Here is a 21,599-nt window from a genome sequence, read left to right on the forward strand (position 1 = left end):
AATTCGATTAGCACGTGCTAATCGCTTAGCGCACCTTAGTAAAAGAGGAGGTCAGAGAATTAATCTGTCTTTCCCTCACCCTCCCCAAGTTGGGAAAGAACCCGTAGCCTTGACACTTTAGAAATGTTTCCATGGCTCCTAAATAATTATTCCAGAGTCTGTGGAAGTGGTGACCCAGGATTACATATTAATTGAACAGCAAGTGGAGAAGAAAGGCTGCATGACAAAAATGTTTTTTTAGCCGCAGACCATTCAACTTATTATTGCACATAATACCTTTTTTTTTTTTTTTTTAAAGCTGGACTTTATACATCCAAAATACTAGTGTTCTTGTATTAGCAATTATCATTCTACAGACCTTTTCAAAAAAATCCTTTACCAAGGACACCAAAACTAAATAATCAGAAATATGTCCCTCAACAAAGAGACTTATAAAAGCATAGTTAAGGCTTTCCAGGACTGTCCTTCAAGCGGTAACCAGGGCTTTTCACAGGATATAATTGCTTTGCTACCTTGTACAGAGGTTTTCAGGAGCATACAATAGCTTTGAACTCTAACAACTACCTTCCTTCAGCTCCAATTCAAACCTTTTTTTTTTTTTAATTGTCTTATCTGGAGTCTCATGGGTACCACGTTTCATTTATCTGCATTAAAATTCAATTTGCTATGTCAGAGCATTCATCAACACAATCCAGTTTCTCTATGATCCACTATTAAAATTTAGCTGCAATCTCAAAGCTAACCCACCAGGCTGAGTTTTTATTTCATCACAAAGTCTGCCCCTCCATATTCATTATCTTGAGATATTAGAAACAGGTGAGCCATTTAAGAAGTGACCTTTTCTAGTCCAGTGTTTTCTGCCTGACGTTGGATTCCATTTCTAAGGCTTATCCTGCTGAAAACAGCATAAACCCACCCAGCTCTGTCATCCAACCTCTGTTCCCAGTGCAGATCTTCAGCTAATTCACTGTATGGTCAGTTGACTGCCCATAGTGTCAATGAGTTGATACCTTCTACTTAAAAAGAGAAAGACAACAGCTTTGTAGGCCAGAATCATCTTCTCTCCTGCCCGGCCCAGAATGTTTTGAGTGGTCCTGGTATGTTTGCATATTTGAACTTTGATCACACCTTTTCAGTGCTAGCTCAAGGTGAATTACCTTCAGGTAAACTGGGTTTTCTCTATCGGGCTTATAATCTAATCTTGTATCCAAGGAAATGGAGAGTAAAGTGATTTACTGTAAAGCTATCTATCTCGGCATAACAAAGACCTGCCTTCAAAGACTCCAACTGATACAAAATACCGCTGCAAAATTAATTTTTGGAAAAAGTAAATTTGACCATGTGTCTCCTTTACTTTTAAACCTTCACTGGCTTCCAGTCTATCTCAGGATTCACTTTAAATGTGCATGTATTACTTTTAAAATTTTATATGGTATCTTCATCCCTCTTGTCCCTTTATTATGGAATGCTTATAGATTCTCCTAATCAAGAGGCACCCAACAATTCAAACTCTCCCTTCCTTCTGTGAAAGGAATCAAAACAGTGGCGCACCTATCATATGTGACACCCGGGGCCCGTCATTTTTTGACACCCCACCCCCCATCTGTACGAAAGACATGATTTTTAGTAATAAGACACACGTCACACATGAGTACCTAGGAAAAGGCAGCATCTTACATACTGCAGTGAGCAGTACAACATCAATACTCCCATTGTAAAACTAAACAAGCCAGACTAGTACAGATCAATCCTGCAGTCAATCCTAACAAAAAACCATGTCTTTCGAACACATAGAGCACAGAAAACACCTTCGCCTAGTATGGAATATGTAATCACAAACTAACCCCTCCCTCTTTTACAAAACTGTAGTGTGGATTTTAGCCACAGTGGTAACAGCTCTGACGCTCATAGAATTCTGAGCATCAGAACTGCTACCACCATGGCTGGCGCTAAAAAACGCTCCACAGTTTTGTAAAAGGGGGGATAAGATAGAAATACATAGACAAAGGTTAAATTGAACCAGTAAGAAGCTGGACTCTGCATACAGTGTACCACAGAAACAGTGATACATGTCTCCTAAAGCAATAAATAAATAGAAATTTTTCTACCTTTGTCTTCTGTGGTTTCTGCTTTCCTCATCTTCTTGTAACTCTCTTCCTTCCATCCACTGTCTGCCATCTCTCTTCCCCTATATGGCATCTTCTCTCCTTCTATGCCCCTTACAGAAACTGTATGCCTCCCCCTTCCATCTCTCCTTTCACCCCATTGGTCTGGCATCTCTCTCCTCTCCTTCCCTCTCCCACACCTCTCCTCTACAATCCCTTTCCCTTTTTTCCCTCATTTTCCTTTTCAATTTATTTCTGCATCTGTCTAGATTACATTCTTACTACCCTCTCAGCAATGTCCTTTTTTACTGTCTACCTAAAGCTTGCCACCTCTTTCCCTCACCCCTTCAGTGTTTCCCTAACTCAATCCTTTTCTCCCCATCATGTGCCCTCCTTTTATTTATCCCCTCCTTCCATCATGTACCTTCTTTCTCCAACCCTTCCATCTAGTACCTTCTCCTCTCTCTGTCCACTTCCATCCAGCGTCTGCTCCCCTCTTTCTCTCCTCCCATTTTCTTCCTGCATTTGCTCCCTTATCTCTCCCATCTGCACTTCCATCCAGCATAGGCTCAATGTCTGCCCTTTCTCTCGCCATCCACCCCTCTTCAATCAGCATCTGCCCCCTTTCTTTCCTCCAATATTATGTCTCTCCCCTTTCTCTGTACATCGATTCTATCAGCACCACCCTTCCATACCACCCTGCCCCCTTTCTTTCCCTCCACCACTCTTCCATTCCAGCAGTCCTGCTCCTTTCTCTCCCTTCATGCGGCAAGGTCCCACGATGACTGTAGCTGCCGGCTGCCAGTCCACCCCACTCCGACGTACTTGCTCTGGAGCGGACACAGCAGCCGCATGATGGAAGGTCCCGCGATGACTCATCTGCTGGCTCTGCTCTGGAAGAAGTAAGTTACGTTGTTGGGGGTGGACACGGCAGACGCAGGGAGCTGTGGCAAAGTCCCGCAATGACTGCGTCTGCCGGGTCCACCCCCTCCGATGTAACTTACTTCTTCCGGAGCAGAGCCGGCAGACGAGTCATCGCGGGACCTTCCTGCACCTCAGCGTGGCTGCTGACTCTGCTGCAGAGAAAATAAGTCAGAGGTAACTTGACCATTTATTTTTTTCATCAAAAGGGGACATCTATTAATTGACTGTGTATCTTTTCTTTCATTTCTTTCTTTCTGCACTCAGGCCCAACAACTGTTCCTTTCTATTCCCTCCCTCCTTCCTTCCCATGTCCTTAGTGCCCCCAGTGCCTCCTTCCTGTGTCCTTAGTGCCCTCAGTGCCTCCGTCCTGTGTCCTTAGTGCCCCCAGTGCCTCCTTCTCATGTCCTTAGTGCCCCCAGTGCCTCCGTCCTGTGTCCATAGTGCCCCCAGTGCCTCCGTCCTGTGTCCATAGTGCCCCCAGTGCCTCCTTCCCGTGTCCATAGTGCCCCCAGTGCCCCTGTCCTGTGTCCTTAGTGCCCCCAGTGCCTCCGTCCTGTGTCCATAGTGTCCCCAGTGCCCCGTCCTGTGTCCTTAGTGCCCCAGTGCCTCCGTCCTGTATCCATAGTGCCCCCAGTGCCTCCTTCCCGTGTCCATAGTGCCCCCAGTGCCTCCTTCCCGTGTCCTTAGTTCCCCCAGTGCTTCCTTCCCGTGTCCTTAGTGCCCCCAGTGCCTCTTTCCCATGTCCTTGGTGCCCCCAGTGCCTTCTTCCTGTGTCTATAGTGCCCCCAGTGCCTCCGTCCTGTGTCCATAGTGCCCCCTTCCTGTGTCCTTAGTGCCCCCAGTGCCTCCTTCTTATGTCCCCCCACTGCCTTCCAGATTTTGTCCACCCCCAAAGCCTGCCTGCCTACCTATCTCCCTCCCTCCCTGCTGCAGAAAAAAAAAGCGCCTCTCTCCTTCCTTTCCCCCAGTCTGCGCCGCTGCAATCTTACTTCCCCGCTGCTGCTGCTAATCGCCAACAAGAAGTCCTCTTTCCGACGTCAATTCTGACGTCAGAGAGGACATTTCGGGACAGCCAATCACTGTAATTTTTCACTAAAACACTGGGAAAAATTACACTTTCCTCTGTAATGGGGGGTGCCCCCCCAAGCCCCTCAACAGCAGCGGCAACTGTTCTAAATAAACTGGCAAACCCCCCTCGGAGCACTTTAACCTTACCTTTTAATTCAGCACGCTGACGTCCTGCGCATATTTGTCTTAGCGGGTTTGTCTACGCACGATTGTCCCGCATGCTTTCATCTATGAACCTGGCAGTACAGTAGCTTAGGTCCATCCTTCTCTGCTGGAAGGCCCAGAAAGTCTCACTTTGAACCATATAGTTTTACACTGTCTTACCCAGAAAGCATGGCTGGTTTTCCTTCATCTCCTTCTTACAGCATGAGTAATGGGGAAAAGGAAAGAGAAGTGCTGTGACAGAACCCTTTGCTCTGGAGAGAAAAGCTGCACTGTAGTGATATGTTCATGTTTGTTAAAATCTCATATCGTGTAGCAATAAAATGACACTTCTCCCTCCGTATTCGCAGTTTCAGCAATCACGGTTTCGATTATTCTTGGTTTTTAGCTTGCTGGCTCCTCTCCCCAAATTACGTCAGCTTGCATAGAGAAATCGCTGTTCCCAAGTGTTTACAGAGAAAATCGCTGATTCCCAGCAATCGCTGATTCTGAAAGCAATCTTCAGGCAATAACTACCCCTCTCACTTTCCCTCCCACTTTCAACTCCTCTTACATTTCCCTCCACTACTACCCTTTCTTCTGTAACTTTCCCCTCATGCATTTGTAATTCGCTGAATGTCCAGCCTTCTTTCGATGTTGAACCACCTAGAAGTCATCTGACTATGGCGGTATAGAAAAATAAAGTTATTATTATTATTATTTCTTCACCGTGTTTTGCCTCTCCTTCAGGAACAGGCCAGATCTCCCACTACGTTATTCGTGGTTTCACCATATTCACGATGTTTTTTAATAGAAAACAGCAAATAACATATGAAAAAGTTATTTGCGATTTTTCTGTATTCACGGGTCTGTTAATCCCCTATCACAGCGAGTACGGAGGGAGAAGTGTAAATAGGAGGTGGTAGATTTTCGGCTACCGCACACTATAGCGCACGGTAATTTTGTGCGTGCGCTAAAAACCCTAGCGCATCTTCATAAAAGGAGCCCTTAGACTCACTTCAAGGCTAAGAATTATCATCCAATCCTCTCTAAGATCTTGGAATCTGCAGTTTTTTCTCAACTACAATCACATGTAAAATCAACTAATGCGTTGCACTCATGTCAGTCAGGTTTCAGGTCTGGCTTTAGCGCAGGGAAGGTTGTTACTGGACTCTTGAGTGAGCTTCATAGTCACTTAGAGTTAGATCAAATTGCACTGGTTGTAGCCTTAGCTCTCTTAGCTGCATTTTGCCTGATTAATCATCATTCACTGCTTCAATGTCTAGCTTCAGTTAGGATTTCAGGAACAGTTTTGAGCTGGTTCTCCTTTTTTAGCACAATGTTCCCTTCACGCTAGACAAAAGTCTTCTCAGTCTTCCATTCCTACTCTTAATTGTGGATTCCCTCAGTTCTCTCGTCACTTCTTTTTAATTTGCTGTTAGTACTTTAGCATTATTAATTCAAACACAAAGGATCAATTTTCATTCTTATGCAGATGAATTTTTACTTACGGGGTCAGACCAATGGTCCATCAAGCCCAGCAGCCTGTTCTCACGGTGGCCAATCCAGGTCACTAGTACCTGGCCAAAACCCAAAGAGTAGCAGAATCTCATAAGAACATAAGAATTGCCGCTGCTGGGTCAGACCAATGGTCCATCAAGCCTAGTAGCCCGTTCTCACGGTGGCCACTAGTACCTGGCCAAAATCCAAAGAGTAGCAGAATCTCAAAGAATAGCAAGATTCTGGAATCCCAGAGAGTAACAAAAGATTCCAGAACCCCAAAGAATAACAACATTCCATGCTACCGATCCAGGGCAAGCAGTGGCTTCCCCTATGTCTTTCTCAATAACAGACTAATAGAGAAGTAATAGATTTGCTACCTCTTCAGATCTGTCTTCAGGAAATCGCAATATGGCTTCATGACCATCGTTTGCTCCATTAGGCTGCCTGATTGTCTTTGCCAGGGGATCTCTCTTTGAACACACATGCAAATATGTGGATAAATTCTTGCAGCCTTGTGTGTGTTCTGTTGGTTCGTATGTGAAAGACAGTACACATATTTTGAGTAATTTATCATTTGAGTCATTTGAGGCTCTTGAGGTGATTTGCGATACATTGGAGGCTACTTCTCATCCCCATTTGATCCCACCAGATTTTTTAGTTGATCTTGGTGAAATGGCTAACATACGGAATTATTTTTTGTTTGACTGGAAATATTATCTGCAAGTTTCTAGAACATGGGGGCAGCATTTGTCCAGGCTATTGTCAATTTGCTCATGTCATTCTTTCAAGAATCGTGGGTGTTCTCTTAATCATGGTGCCAAAACATAGTATGTTGATGATGATATGAAATGGTACGGCAATTCAGCTGCAAGGTTTTCTGGGGGTTTTGAACACTTGTCATCCTACTATAAGGTTTGAGGGATAATGACACACATCCACTGTTACTTTTTTTTTATCTTTTATTTGACTTCAGTGCTTGAAATTTTTTTACATTTGTGTACTGTATACTGTGATTGTGGTTCTTTATCAGGATTTTCTAGTATGCATCCTTTTCATTTCTTTTACTCAGTTTCTCAGGTAGTACCATATTTGTAGTACCACTGAAAATTTTTAACAAAGAGTTCCAGAATTATTAACTAAATTACAAGCCCAAGGTTATTCTTCAAAGATTATGAAGAGGCAGCTAAAAGAGCATTATGGCATTCCAGAGAACATCTGTTAGAATAAGCCATCAAAGATAAGTCATCTCATACAGGGTGCACACAAAAACACTCCTTGATTTTAAATGGTTACAAAACCAAAATGTATTGGGATATTCTTTCACCTTTGAGGCTACAGTTTCATCAACTCATAAAGTTTCATATAGTATCTGTTGATTACATACACTCAATGTGTGCCCCACCCAGGGTCGCCATCAGGGCAGTACCACCAGTCCTGCATTCAGGGGCCCGAAGCTGACAGGGGGCCCGGGCTCCCCCAGGGTCCTAGGCCACAGTCTAGGGGGAGGGGCGGTCCACCCCACGTGGACAGGAGAGAGCTGGACGGGGGACCCGCGGAGTTCAATACATCTCTAGCCGCGAGGCTCGTCTTCTGTTCCTGCCTGCCCTACCCTCACATATAGCCAATCGCAAGTGTTCCCCGATGTCAGCGCTGACGTCGGAGGGAGGGCTTAAGCAAAGCCTGCCCTCCAACGTCAGCGCTGACGTCGGAGAATACTTCTGATCGGCTATTTGTGCGCGGCAGGGCAGGCAGGAAATAGAAGACAAGCCTCGCGGCTTGAGCTTCATTTTGCTGAGAAAGTTGCAAAGATGGGCTGGGAGGCAAACGCGGAACACAAAAGGGGGGAGGGAGTGCATTTGGACACAAGGCATGGACTTGGGAGAGAGGAAGGGAGGGAAAGATGCTGAGGTGGGAGAGGGAATGTGTTTTTGGACACAGAAGGCATGGACTTGGGAGAGAGGAAGGGAGGGAAAGAGATGCTGAGGTGGGGGAGAGAATGGGTTTTTGGACACAGAAGGCATGGACTTGGGAGAGAGGAAGGCAGGGAAAGAGATGCTGAGGTGGGGGAGGGAATGAGTTTTTGGACACAGAAGGCATGGACTTGGGAGAGAGGAAGGGAGGGAAAGAGATGGTTGTGTACACGGGGAATAGAAGAAAGGAGAATTTTTGGTCATAGGGAGGGAGTGAGGTACAGATAGTGGCATACCAGGGTGGGGGGGGGGCGGTCTGCCCCGCCCCGGGTTTACATCCCAAGGGGGTGCACAGCTGGCCACCCTCCAGTGTCCTCCCTAGGCCGGCAAACTGCGGCTCTTTAGCCACTTGAGTGCCACCGCCGCCATCGGGAACAGGCCGGCGCCAAGTTCTACCTGCTTTTCCCTGTGGGGCCGGCCAACTCTCGCCACTCGCGTCAATTCTGACGTCGGAGAGGACGTTCTGGGCCAGCCAATTGCTGCCTGGCTGGCCTAGAACGTCCTCTCCGACGTTAGAATTGACGTCGGGTGGCGAGAGTTGGTCGGCCCCGCGGGAAAGAGAAGCAGGGCGAACTCGGCGCCGGCCTGTTCCCGATGGCGGCAGTGGCATCCTATTCCCCAATGGCGGTGGCAGTATTTTCCCAATGGTGGTGGCATAGGGGAGGGCAGGGAGAAAGAAAGAAAGGGGGGACAGGAAGCCAGAAAGAAAGAAAGGGGGCAGGGTGAAGCAAAGAAAAATGGGGCACGGAAAGAGAGAGAGAGAAAGACAGACATACAGAACGAAAGAGGGTGTGGAGAGAGAAAGAAGGGGGCAGGGTGAGAGAGAGAAAACAGTCATACAGAAAGAAAGGGGGTATGGAGAGAGAGAAAAAGAAAGAAGGGGCAGGGTGAAACAAAGAAAAAGTTTGGGGAGGGAATGAGGTCTGGAGGAGAGGAAGCATACAGGAGGCTGAAAGAAGGGAAGAAATATAAGAAATATTGGATGCACAGTCAGAAGAATAAAGTGCAACCAGAGACTGATGAAATTACCAAAGGTAGGAAAAATGGTTTTATTTTCAATTTAGTGATCAAAATGTGTCTGCTTTGAGAATTTATATATGCTGTCTATATTTTGCACTATGGCCCCCTTTTACTAAACCGCAATAGCGTTTTTTAGCGCAGGGAGCCTATGAGCGTTGAGAGCAGCGTGGGGCATTCAGCGCAGCTCCCTGCGGTAAAAACCGCTATCGCATTTTAGTAAAAAGGGAGGGGGGAATATTTGTCTATTTTTGTATAGTTGTTACTGAGGTGACATTGCATAAAGTCATCTGCCTTGACCTCTTTGAAAACCCGCGGAATATAAATGATAATTAACATTTTCTCTGCGTACAGCGTGCTTTTTGTTTTTAAAATTTTATTGTTGGTAGATCATTTTGACTTGGCCACAAAGGTAAGGGGGAGGGAGGGAGGGGAACTGCTGAAAGACATCTAGTAATCCTTGAAGGCTTGACTGTGCAGGGAATTATTTTTGTAAAATCATATTTTATTATGTGATTGGCATTATTTAGACTTTATTTTCTATGAATGAATAGAATGAAAATGATATAAATTACTTGCTTGTTTTTATGTGCGTGTGCTGAAGGAAAGTGGAGAGAGAGTGGGCTGAGGACGCTGAAGGGAAATGGGGAAGAGAGAATGGGGAGAAGACGCTGATTTATAAATTGACAATTGTACAGAATATTGTTTCTTTTTTATATTCATCCATAGCTGCATGTTAATGATGTGCTCATATGCACTTATTTATCATCATAACATATACATCATCATTAACATGCAGCTGTGGATGTGTAAGGACAGGCTGAGGAGGATGGATGGGAAGGAAGGAAGGTGCACATATCAACATATCGTACATTTTTAACATGCATGATGCAGCTATAGGCAAGCAGAGGAGGATGGGATCATACAGATGTGTATGTTCAGATATGCGCTCAGATGTGTAGTTTTTTCTGATATATTTATTAAGCTTACAGTATTTATAAAACACATTTAATACTTGTTACAAAAAATATTGTGCAATTGTGATCTACTTCTGGCCTACAAAGGTCAAAAGAAATCCTTAACTGAGATTTTACATTCAAAAGTGAATTATAGCTATTAGCACTATTATTTATTAGTTATTTATTATGCAGATGTTTGTTAGTTTGTTATTAGTTCAGTATTAGACATATGTTAGTTTAGAATAGATAGGTATAGATTAGTTTAGTTTAGGTTAGGTTAGGGCTCTGCTGAAAGAATCTACCTTGACGTGGTTGCAGGCTTACAAATCTTTTGGTCAAAGAGTGCGGCGACAGAGAAAAGTATGTGTGTATTCGGCCCATGGAAGAAGGGAGGTCGGGGGGGGAAGGGGTGCGTGGGAGGCCCAATAGGATTGCTCAGTAAGGGGCCCAGAAATTTCTGATGGCGGCCCTGGCCCCACCTGTTACTCGGCAAACATTGATGCGATAATCGAGCTCGAAACAGACTCTCCGAAACATATCCGGCGTGATCGCATTTATAATTTCAGTGATGTGTTCCTGCAGATCATCCATAGTTCAGGGCAGTGGAGGTACATACCCCCAAAGGAAAAAGTCACAATCGCGGGAGCCACTTGAGGAACAATTTTGTCATGTTGCATTGCCTGAAGATTGTAACTTGTGCACCAATTGCAGCTTATAAGGGTGAAAGTGCAAGCGATTGTGTAAGATCTTGCTAACCGTGCTTTTTGGGACTTGTATTTGCTGTCATCTTATTTATAAACATATTCCAATAAGTTTTGATTTTGTAACCATTTAAAATCAAGGAGTGTTTTTGTGGGCACCCTGTATAATAACATTTGTATTGATGTACCCTTCTAGCACTGACATTATCGTTAGATCTATTTTAAAAAAAAAAAAAGCATATGAAATAGTTTCTGTCCTTCTAGCTTTCACTGATGTGGGCATTGTTTTGGTTTGGTTTTTCTTACAATTATAATTTGAGTAATAAATTATGGGTATCTGAAGTATGGAATAGGAGACAAGTTATTCTCGGGGCAGAAGTAGGTCATAGGTAAAGGCAAACTGAAACTGCCTTTTTCAGTTTTAGCCAAAACCAAAACTGCCACTGAAATTATCACACTTTCATCAGAAAAAGAAACTGCAGCCAAAATTCCACCTTGTTTTGACTGAAGCCCAAAATGAAACTAAAGTCTGGTTGTGTGAATGTGGACCAGTGAGGCCCATTAGTCAGAACTTGCAGCCAGCATCTTTCTGCTAAACCCACAGGAGATCATTACCTTCCTGTCCCAGGAACTGCAAGCACAGGCTGACAACTCGGAGAGTTATTTTTAACAAGGACTTCTCAACAAGTCTGGCATGTTTAGATTCCCAAATCAATGCAATGTAGTTAAATATCCTCTGAGACAGGACCTTTGTGAGAAAATGTTTTTTTAAAAATCGTGATCACCAGCTTTTTATGTTTACCTAAACTGCACACGTAACAAGAGAAAGTAGTACTGAGATGCTTTCCGTTTTGTATTTAGTTATAAAACTGATTTAAGGACAAGCATGATCAGTGATGTAGTAAGGGGGGAAGGGAGGGCGGATCGCCCCAAGCGCCCCAAGTGGAGTGGTGCCAACACCACTCCATCCCCCATGCCAATCTTCGCCAGTGCGAGCAACTTCTCCTGCCTGCTGTTCACGCTGGCCTGACTCCTCTCTGACATCACTTCCTGGTCACTGGGCCAGGAAGTGATGTCAGAGGAAAAGACAATGCCGGCACAAGCAGCAGGCTGCAGAAGCTATTCGCCCTGGCAAAGATTTAAAGAGCTACGGGGGGAGAGGGCACGAATGTGATATATGGGGTAGGGAAGGAGGGGGGCAGAGAGGAGAGCAAAGGAGGAGCCACCACCCCGGACACCTACTACCCTTGCTATGCCACTAAGCATGATATAGTTTCTTATTAAGGGCCCCTTTTACAAAGCTCTGGTAATGATTCCGCTGCTGCAAATGCATTGAAGCCCATTCAATTCCTATGGGTTTCAGTGCATTTGCCACGAGAGAATCGCTACTGTTGCTTTGTAAAGGGGGCCTTAAACAAGGGTAAAGGAGTCCAGACACTGGTTTATACTGCAGAGATTACAGTATATTGTACCAGCCTGAAGAACAATCCAGAATTAAAAAAAGCACGTCGATGTTACTGAACATGAGGACTATATGCTCTGAAAACTTACAATCAAGAGCAATACGTTTCTGAAATTATTTTCTAATGCATAAACTTAATTTCATCATAAACATTTCCCTACTAAAACTATGAGCTGACCAGTACTTGCACTTGAAACAATCACTGAAGGTTTCTTTCTCAAAGAATCTAGCTTCTGCCTGCCACAAGTTTGATTAGAATGCTGCATCTTCATCATACCCAACAGAGGCTAGAAATTCTTTAGGATCAGATAGAGAATGACACGAGGACAAAGGGCTAGATTCACTAACCTGCCCGATCGTGACCGATCCATGTCCAATCCGGGCAGGTCCGATGGATTCTTCAACCTCCAATATTCAAATGGGGGCAATCGGAGGAACACCCCAATCTGCCGGCATGGATCACTAGTGTGCGATCCCAACGCATGTGCAGACCATCTGTAGATGGTCTGCGCATGCGTCTATGTCCCATCCGAGCCACAACTTTTAAAAAAAACTTTTTTAGCCCAGCCCATGGTTTTCACCCGCTTTAAACCCGTGGGTTAAAACCACGGGCTCGCAGTGCGGGGAATGGGATGAGTAGGAGAGATCCGGGGACAAGCAGGACGGCAATTTGGGAAACAGCAGGGCGGCAATTCGGGGCACAGCAGGCAGTAGAGATTGGGGAAGAGCATCGGGGCAGCAGGCAGAAGAGATTCAGGGCAGCAGAGAGCAGGGCGTGCAGAATGCAGGGCTTCAATGGAGCTGGAGAGTCAGAAAGACGTTTGCGACTGGTCCCCAGCAGTCGTTTCTTGGGTTGATCGGCCAGCCCAGTCGGTTTCATAAATTTCTTTGGTGAATCGCGTCCCTGTCTACTTTGCATGCGTTTCCCCTCATTTGCATGCACGGATTGGAAGCGGATCGCAGGAGGGAAATCTGGTCGCAAAGGGGTTGCAAACCGATCGGTGCACAATCGATTTGCTTAGTGAATCTAGCCCAAAGTTTGTCCTCATCCCTACCCTGTCACCGACCCATCCCCGCAGACTCCATCTCCATCCTGCCCCGTTCCTGCAAGCTCTGTCCTCATTTGTACAATCGTCAAACACTTATGATTTTATATTTAAATCTTTTTTTATTAAATTATAAAAAGGGACAATATTCAGTACAACTGTTTATAAATCATGTATAGAGCCTTCCATGTCTATCTGGTTTTGGTATAACCTTCCCAAAGATTCAGTTGCCTATGTTTTTACATCATCTGGGAAGGTAATTGGATTGTTGATTACCTTTATATCTAAGACAGGACATATCACCCCAGTATTGAAATGATTACACTGGCTTCCAGTGCAACAGTGAATAAACTATAAAGTGCTTTCAACTGTGTATCAAGTTTTATATTCATTTGAGCCGTTATGTTTTCAAAATCTCTGGAAAATCTATCAACCAAGGAGAAAGATGAGGTCCAAGGGAGGGATGAGGTTGATTACAGATAAGGAGGACAGCGTTTATTATATAAGATCGAGGGTGTCCATGATCTCCATAGCTGGAGTGACACTTTGGAACTTTCTTCCTGGGACCCTGAGACTATGTGCAGACCGCTTAACCTTCATGAAACTGTTGAAAACTAACCCCCTGTTTTACTAAGGCACGCTAAATTTTAACACATCCATCCTATATAATAAAATCCTAAGCGCGCCTGCACACTTAGGGTTTCGTGTTCCCTGCCGCCGTGTTTTCTGTTCCCTGGCCGAATTCTATTTAGAACGCGGCGGCAGGGAATGTTCTGGCCACTCCCCTCCTCCCACCCTCACTCACCAACTGCTGGAGGAAGCCTGGCAAAAGCTCTCTCCCTGCCCGCGTCCTCGGCAGGGAACACACTGGAGCTTCCCCCCTCCCGCCCTCGCTCACCGCTACCGCCGCCGCCGCTGATCCTCCTCTTCAGAGCAGCCTGCGATTGTGGCCGGCTTTAGTGAATCTTGCAGGCCGCTCTCCAACCTCAGTAGCACATTCTCTCTGATGCACAGGATCGCGTCAGAGGGAACGTGCTACCGAGTTGGAGAGCGGCCTGCGAGGTTCGCTGAAGTTGGTCACGATCGCAGGCTGCTTTGAAGAGGAGCAGGCCAGAAGACGCCAGGATGGAGGGAGGGTAAGAACGGGAACAATAGAGGGGACCAGGGTGAGAGGGAAAGGGGGCTGCTTTGGGGGGAGGGGTGTGCTGGGGACAGACAGCTTTGCTCTGGGGGGAAGACAGAAGGGGCCATGGAGAGACAGAGAGAGGGAAAAGGGGCTGCTTTGGGGGGAGGTGTGTGCTGGGGGCAGACAGCTTTGCTCGGGGGGGGGGAGACAGAAGGACACAGACAGCGGCCTAAGAGAGAGAGAGAAAGAAACACAGACAGACAGACACATCTATTCTAGCACCCATTAATGTAACGGGCTTAAAGACTAGTAGAATATAATGGACACATTAGCGTTTAGCATGCCTTAGTAAAAAGACTCCTAAATTATTTGTGGATGCTTTCATGTAAAATATGATGATGGCACATTGTCCTTGATATAGCTATCTTTCATTTCTGAAACTGAAGGATTTATAGCAAGGGAGGATCTTGAATTTAATATAGTAACTTTATAACATCATGTTTGAGAAATGCAAATATTAATGTTATGGTTTGAGATATAGAAACACTGCTGATATTGTTAAAATCTGAGCTATATGTTGTTCGTTACAATTTTGTGTCTGTTCCTAATTAAACAGCTTAGACTTAAGCGGTCTATAAATTTTTAGAATAAATGATAAATAAATTATATTGGGTGTGGATGTAGAAGAGAACCTAAACTGTGTAGTGGTGAACAGGAAAATTAGTGTCTATTAAATGTTAGAAATGTTCTTTGATGCCAGCAATGATAGATGAATCTGTTGCAGTAACAGTAAGATGTTTGAGCAACTGGGCACATGATGGATGTTGCAGATGGCAGACAAGACACAAATGATATCATTTAACAGTAGTTCATTGAAATCCAAAAGCAGCATCTGCGGGGTTTAATCACTGAATTCAGTTGCCAATTGTCTAAGATGTGTAAAGTTTTTACATATTGATCCTAGTTTCAAATTTTTAGAGAATGATATGGGGACTCTGGGCTAGATGCACAAAGCACAGTTGCTAAGACCATGTGGGTCGCTGTGAGCCAATATTTTGGCTGATTCTGGAACAGTGTTCAATGTTCCAACCAGGGCACATTTAACCAATAGGCCAAATAGGCACGTGCCTAGAGCCCGAAATGATCAGGGAGGCCCGATGAAGGAGGGCATCAACATTGTTTTTTCCAAACGCGATGGGCTCCTCCAGCATCGATTGGCAATGCTGACCCCCCCCCCCCCCGATTGGCAACGTGGGCCCCACCCTGATCAGCAACATGGCTCCCCCCCCCCCCACCATCGACGGAAAGTAAGACAAGCAAGCAACTTGGGTAAGAAAGGCAACAGGAACTGTAATTGCCCAAAGCTTCCCTCTGACGCAGCTTCCTGTTTCCACCTGGTCGCATGGTGGGGTAGGATGGGACAGGGAGCCCAGTGTACTTGTGTGCCTAGGGGCCTTCGATGAATTAATCCTGCCCTGGTTCCAACAAGTTTGCATGCAAATGGTTTGCGCGGAGGTTCCCGTTTATCCTGTCCAATCAATGGCTGTGAAAGTGACTTTAACAAATGCATAGAGCCGGTTTGGGGAAGCCTGAACAGCTGAGTGGCAGGGGAAGCCCCAAAGCAGCCTCCTGCCTCTCAGATGTTGGGGCTTTTTTCTTTTTTTAATGGCACAGATGCTGTGCATGTGTTACATTTAAAAAAAAAAAATCGAACTGCCCCCCCCCCAATGACCCCCCAGAACCAAAATAGAGGAAGGAGGGATGCCCAATCCCTTCTGCACCCCCTCCCCCCATACCAATCAAAATCGGAAGGAGGTATGCCCTCTCCCTCTTCCACCATGAGCCCACCCCGCCAAATTGAGCCTCCCTACCAGGACCTCCTCAAACCAGCCCCTCTCCTCTCCTTCCCTTCCTCACTCCCCTTCCTAAGGACACTGCTATAAAGGCAATAATTGTAGTTGACATTTTCAAATTTCTTTATCATTCAGACTCCTGAAGCAGGCCTTAGGGCCGAAACATGTACATGTCGAGTCTTAATATATACGATAAAGAAATTGAACACCAAGGGTCGCCTTCACTGTGTTTCTTGCCATAATGTCATGGCACATACTTTTCAACTGGTTGGTTTGCTGTAAAGGGTCATTCACAAGAGTATGACATCCATGAGTAAATGATTCAATTTTCCCAAAATGGGCACATACTTTACCACTTGAAGTATACAGCCCTATGAGGGAGGGAGTGGCATAATAGCAGATATCCCTAGAAACACTCCCCCACTGATGTGGCAGTTAAGCTACCTTCCAACATGTGGTGATAACTTGAAGAATCAGAAGCTGAAGCAGAGGACAGTTAGGCTGTCTGGCCAGAGGGGCGGGACTAGGGACGGCTTTTCAAAACCCTGACAAAGTGCCGGGTTTTGAAAAGCTGGTGAGATCAGATCCAGGGCTGGAGTGCATCTGTTCACACACAGATGCACTCCAGGCCCGGCCCGAAGAGATGAGGTTTGTGTGGGGCTGGGGGCAGAATGAGGCAGACCCGGGGGTTGGACAGGGTGGGGGTCATACTTCCTCTTTTACCAGATGGAAAATTAGGTGGGACTCAACAGGGTGCCTGGAAGTAAAAACCCTATGGCAGGACAGAATGGAAGGGCCCTGAGGCAGGAAGTCTCCAGGAGAGAGCCTGAGGTAGGTGAGAAGCTGCCCTAGACTTTGGGTCTCCCCTGCTTGTACGTAAGACACTAGAAGCCAGCTAAGGTAAACGGAGCTTTAACTTTGACTATACAAGAATCCTTTTTAGGAAGTTTGGGCCTGTGTTTATACAATCTCGTAAGTAGCTATACATACTGAGAGTTTGAGAATTGTGTAAAGTTTGCCTCTGAACGGAAAGGGACATCATTCTTTATTGACTATGTCTGTAAAGTAACAGAGTTCAGCATTGTTTAATAAAGGGACTTTTGTTTTACTCTGTATCCTTGTCTCACTGTGTTTTATGAAGGCCTTGCTCCCACACCGCTCCCACATTACTACAAGCATCTTAGAGAATTACTCCCTTTAAGTGCATATGCAGCTGGGCAATTTTATTTAAAAAATCAGGCTTTAAATGTAGATAATGCTCTATAAAACTGCTGCCATGTTTCTGTCCCCACTTGCCTAATATGTATGTGTTGGTATGAAATGGTCTTTCCTGGTGTTTTGAATGTCACCCTGCACTTCTGCTGTCTTTATAGTTTTCTGTTCCACTGCGAAAGTAAAATGAATAGATTACACATAAGCAGAAAAACTAAGATTGGCTTTCAAAGCGCTCAACCATTTTTGACAAGTTGTCCAGACTGCCTAAAGGTAATTTACAGTGGGAGAATGACCACACCAGAGCCAGTAAGTCTAGCCAGTTCCATTCGCCCCTGCCTTTTACTCATCACTTTAGGGAGGTTATAAGAACATAAGAATAGCCTTACTTGGTCAGACCAAAGGTCCATCAAGCCCAGTAGCCTGTTCTCACAGTGGCCAATCCAGGCCACTAGTACTAGGTTATGTTAAACTTAAAGGATACTGTACTACTGATGAGGAAGGAATGCATTGTCTTCTGTCATAGAAATACTCCCCCTCCCCCCGAATACTAAGGTAGCACAAAGGCCATTTTACCTGCACTAAAAGAAATGCCACAAACACAGTTACACATTGGTTCAATCATTTGCACTGTGGAATGCAATCTGGCCAATATTCAGCATGAGTTAACTGGCCAGAAATGGCTTCCAACCAGTTAACTCACTGGTCAACAGCTAACTAGTCATTTTCAATAGTGCTTAACTAGCTATTTTCACTGAAAATGACCAGTTAGCACCAAAGCCAAAGTGCAAGCTGGCTATATCTGGGGAGTTACAGGAGCATTTCAGAGGTGGAGCCTGGTAAGCTCCCAGTTTTCAGAGCTAGCCAACTACCCCCGCCCCCACTCCCCCCCCCCCCCTGTTTACTAAATCACGATTGCAGTTATTAGCGCAGGGAACCATGCTGAATGCTCCATGCTGCTCCTGATGCTCTTAGAGTTCCTATGGGCGTCGGAAGCAGCGCAGAGCATTCAGCGCGGCTCCCTGCACTAATAACCGCTATCGCGGTTTAGTAAAAGGGAGGGAGGTTAAATGCATTAATAGGATCTCATAAGTAGCTGTCCTATATTTATGTGCTAATGCTTAGCTGGTTACCTATGAATATTGAATTAATCGGGCATGTACTAGCTAGCCAAAAAAAAAAAAAATAAATCAAATCAGATATTCAATGCTGGCATTCTCTAGGCATTGAATATCCAGGATTAACTCCGCAGGTGGATATCAACAACTCTGCCTGCCGCCAGCTGAATATGTTGGGGAGGAGGGCTACTTTCTAAATATATTATTGCACCAGCAACAAGCAAAGCAGGATTTTAAAAAGGTTTAGATCAGTGGTTCCCAACCCTGTCCTGGAGGACCACCAGGCCAAGCGGGTTTTCAGGCTAGCCCTAATGAATATGCATGGAGCAGATTTGCATGCCTATCACTTCCATTATATGCAAATCTCTCTCATGCATATTCATTAGGGCTAGCCTGAAAACCCACTTGGCCTGATGGTCCTCCAGGACAGGGTTGGGACCACTGGTTTAGATAACTTCCTAAAAGAGAAATACATAAGCTATTATCAAGATGGATGTGGGGGATCTACTGCTTTTTTTCTAGGATATGCAGTATAAAATCTGTTTGACTCTTTGAGATCTTGCCAGGTACTAGAGACCTGGGTTGGCCACTGTTGTAAACAGGATACTCGGCCTGGTGGACCTGTGGTCTGTCCTAATATGGCAGCTCTTATGTTCTTTACTGCTTCAATATTTTCTTTTATGGTGCTTTCGTTATAGGACACATGAGTAATGAAGTCATCAATAAATATGAAAGTCCTGGGGAGATTTAAGAGTGTCCGATTCAAGATAAATTACTTATTTACATGACATAACCAATAAGAAGCATGTGAAGTCTGAATTTTCCATAGGATCTCTAATAAAAATTGGTCATCCAGGTCAGGATAAGCGCAATTTCCAGGGTATTTTACAGAAGGTTTGCTGAACATGGAACCTTTTCTAACATACACGTGAGGATGAGGGAAATGAATGTACTGATTGTGGCTCATACAGTTAAAATGAAGTACTGTATGTTCAAACAAGTGACATTGCTTAGAGAGTGAGTGAAACTGAATCTGTGGCCGAAATTTGCTGTACAGTTTCAGCTTCAGCCTGGCCTATCTCCTTCTTCGGCTTACAACCCACCCACCCCCCGGTCCGCCGCCACTGCCCGCCGCCCGTTGCTGCTTCCTGCCGTCGCTGCAACTGCCAGAAGGGAAGGGCCAGGCGCTGGCTCACAAGCCTTCCCCTGACGTCAATTCTTACGTCAAAGAGAAGGTCTGGGTCAGCCAATTGCTGCTCAGCTGACCCAGAACTTCCTCTCCGACATCAGAATTGACATCGGGGAGAAGGATTGTGGGCCAGCGCCTGGCCCTTCCCTTCCAGCAGTTGCAGCAGCAGCGGGCAGTTAAGTTGGGAGAGATTGTAGGAGATTGGGGAAATCCTGAAAACTCAACTAGATTCTGACCCTCGAGGACCGGAGTTGCCCACCTCTGATCTAGCCCCATATCACCAACATTGCTTCTTGCAACACCCACCCAAAGCTTAGCTAGACATACTTAGAAGGAATAACAGAAAATGGCTCATAGAAGGCTGTGCACACTGCAAGCTGATAATATATCAGACTTGTTAGTTTATGGTGTAAAAAAAGGCATAATGCTCCATATAGCTATCATTAGACTGTATCTACAAAAGAGCACTAAATCTGCATGAGGTTTTGCACATTGATACCCATTTTAACATTTTATTGAATGCTCGATTTGTTCTAATAGAACTTGGTCTGGAAATAACTATATGCATCATTTTTAATCAAGGGCCTGATAGTTACAAAAAGCTGAGCTCCTAAATTTATGCCCTATTTTCAGCTAAGAAGCACAAGTTTTCAGCTGAAACTCCATCTTAATGTTTCTTAACTTTAAAATGGCACCTACCTGATAGGGGTATAGAGTGACCCCGTTTGTTCTTGACAAGGACCAGGTGCCATCTAGGTACTGGTGGGCTTGCAGGGCAACAGAGTTCAGAATATTGCCATTGCTTGGGCTAGTAGCCATCTGGAGGCTGACTTTGGCCTGGTGACCAGGTGAACCATTTTTCTTTTCTTGACTATTGCCAGTTCCAAGAACATTGGGCTTGCCACTATGCTTATTTGTGACAAAGCCTGTGTAGGTAGTTGTGGTGTATGGTGTAGGCATATATACCCAGTCTCTGGGTTGCAGGTTGCCCATGTGGCGGGAGCCCACCATTGCAGGAATGCTGGAGAGTGGTGGTGGGGAGCCTGGCGAACCAGCATCGTAATGCTCAGTGCTGGAGGCCTGCTCAAGTGTCAGCACCATATGAATGGCCTCTTGCTTTAGCTGGTTCAGGTGGGTGGCACAAACATCACACCTATTGTCCCTCTCGTTCCAAGCCTTCCGGATGGTGTTGGGTACTTGAAGCTTGTCATGAATCACGGTGGAGAAAGCCGGGTCCTGAAATAAAATAACAGAACAAGAAACCAGCATTAAAAATCTGCTTGAAGCAGAAGGCTCTCTGAATAACACTGTTGCTGATGATGCATTTAGAAAATCCACTTGAGATGTGCTTACAAAGGCAGAAACAAAGACATCTTGAATGTAATATATTCCCCATGCAACTGTGCTTTGCAAAATAGCTGAAAATGAAAAAGTGAAGACTAGAGGCATAGATTAAATATCATGTAATAAACTGTTTTTCACTGTCTTCAGGGCTGATGGAAAGGTATTAAGACCACCAGGAAAATCTGCAGTCTTGCCCTCTCCCCAATTAATTTTCTAGCCTGTAGATTCCTTCCTGAGATTTTGCTAATTACTTTCAATAATCTTGATCTCCTCAACACTATGGGCTAGATTCACGAACCTGCCCGATCGGGCCTGATTTGGGCCCGATCCGGGCAGGTCCAATGAATTCTCCAAAGTACAATATGCAGATTGGGGTGATTGGAGGAACGCCTTCATCTGCCTGCCCGTATCACTCTAAAGCGATCCCAGCGCATGCGCAGACCATCTGTAGAAGGTCTGCGCATGCGCTGGACCTCTGGGCCCAGCAGATTTTTTTTAAAAAATTTATAATTTGGGGATAGATACTTGGCGGCTCTCCTAATGCAGAGGGTAGACCGCTAGTATGAGTAACAGGAAAATAAAAGGGTAAGGGAGAGCAGCAGCAGTGGAATCACAGCTGTAAATACAGAGGGAGAGAATCAGGCATTAGGGGAGACACTTGCAGGTAGTGGCAACAACAGTAGAGCATGCACACGAACAAGCACCTCCGTCCTCCAGGTACCTGCACCACAGAGCTGTCCAGCGCATGCTCCCATGCTCGCATCAGTGGTGATAGCAGCAAAAGAGCCCGTGGTTTTAACCCGCTTAAAGTCCATGGGTTAAAACCATGGGCTTGCACTGCGGGGAAAGGTAGGAGAGTCG

General features: G+C 45.3%; 1 protein-coding gene across 1 annotated transcript in view; it reads right to left on the reverse strand.

Moving 5' to 3' along the window:
* KIF26B (kinesin family member 26B) overlaps nucleotides 1-21,599 on the reverse strand; it is an 841,003-nt gene that overhangs the window by 606,586 nt on the left and 212,818 nt on the right. Inside the window, exon 3 of the mRNA XM_033938154.1 lies at nucleotides 20,094-20,630. Within this exon, the coding sequence (XP_033794045.1) occupies nucleotides 20,094-20,630 (537 nt within the window). The remainder of the gene's footprint in view (nucleotides 1-20,093; nucleotides 20,631-21,599) is intronic.

Source organism: Geotrypetes seraphini, chromosome 3 (genome assembly GCF_902459505.1).
Source record: "Geotrypetes seraphini chromosome 3, aGeoSer1.1, whole genome shotgun sequence".
NCBI lineage: Eukaryota > Metazoa > Chordata > Amphibia > Gymnophiona > Dermophiidae > Geotrypetes > Geotrypetes seraphini.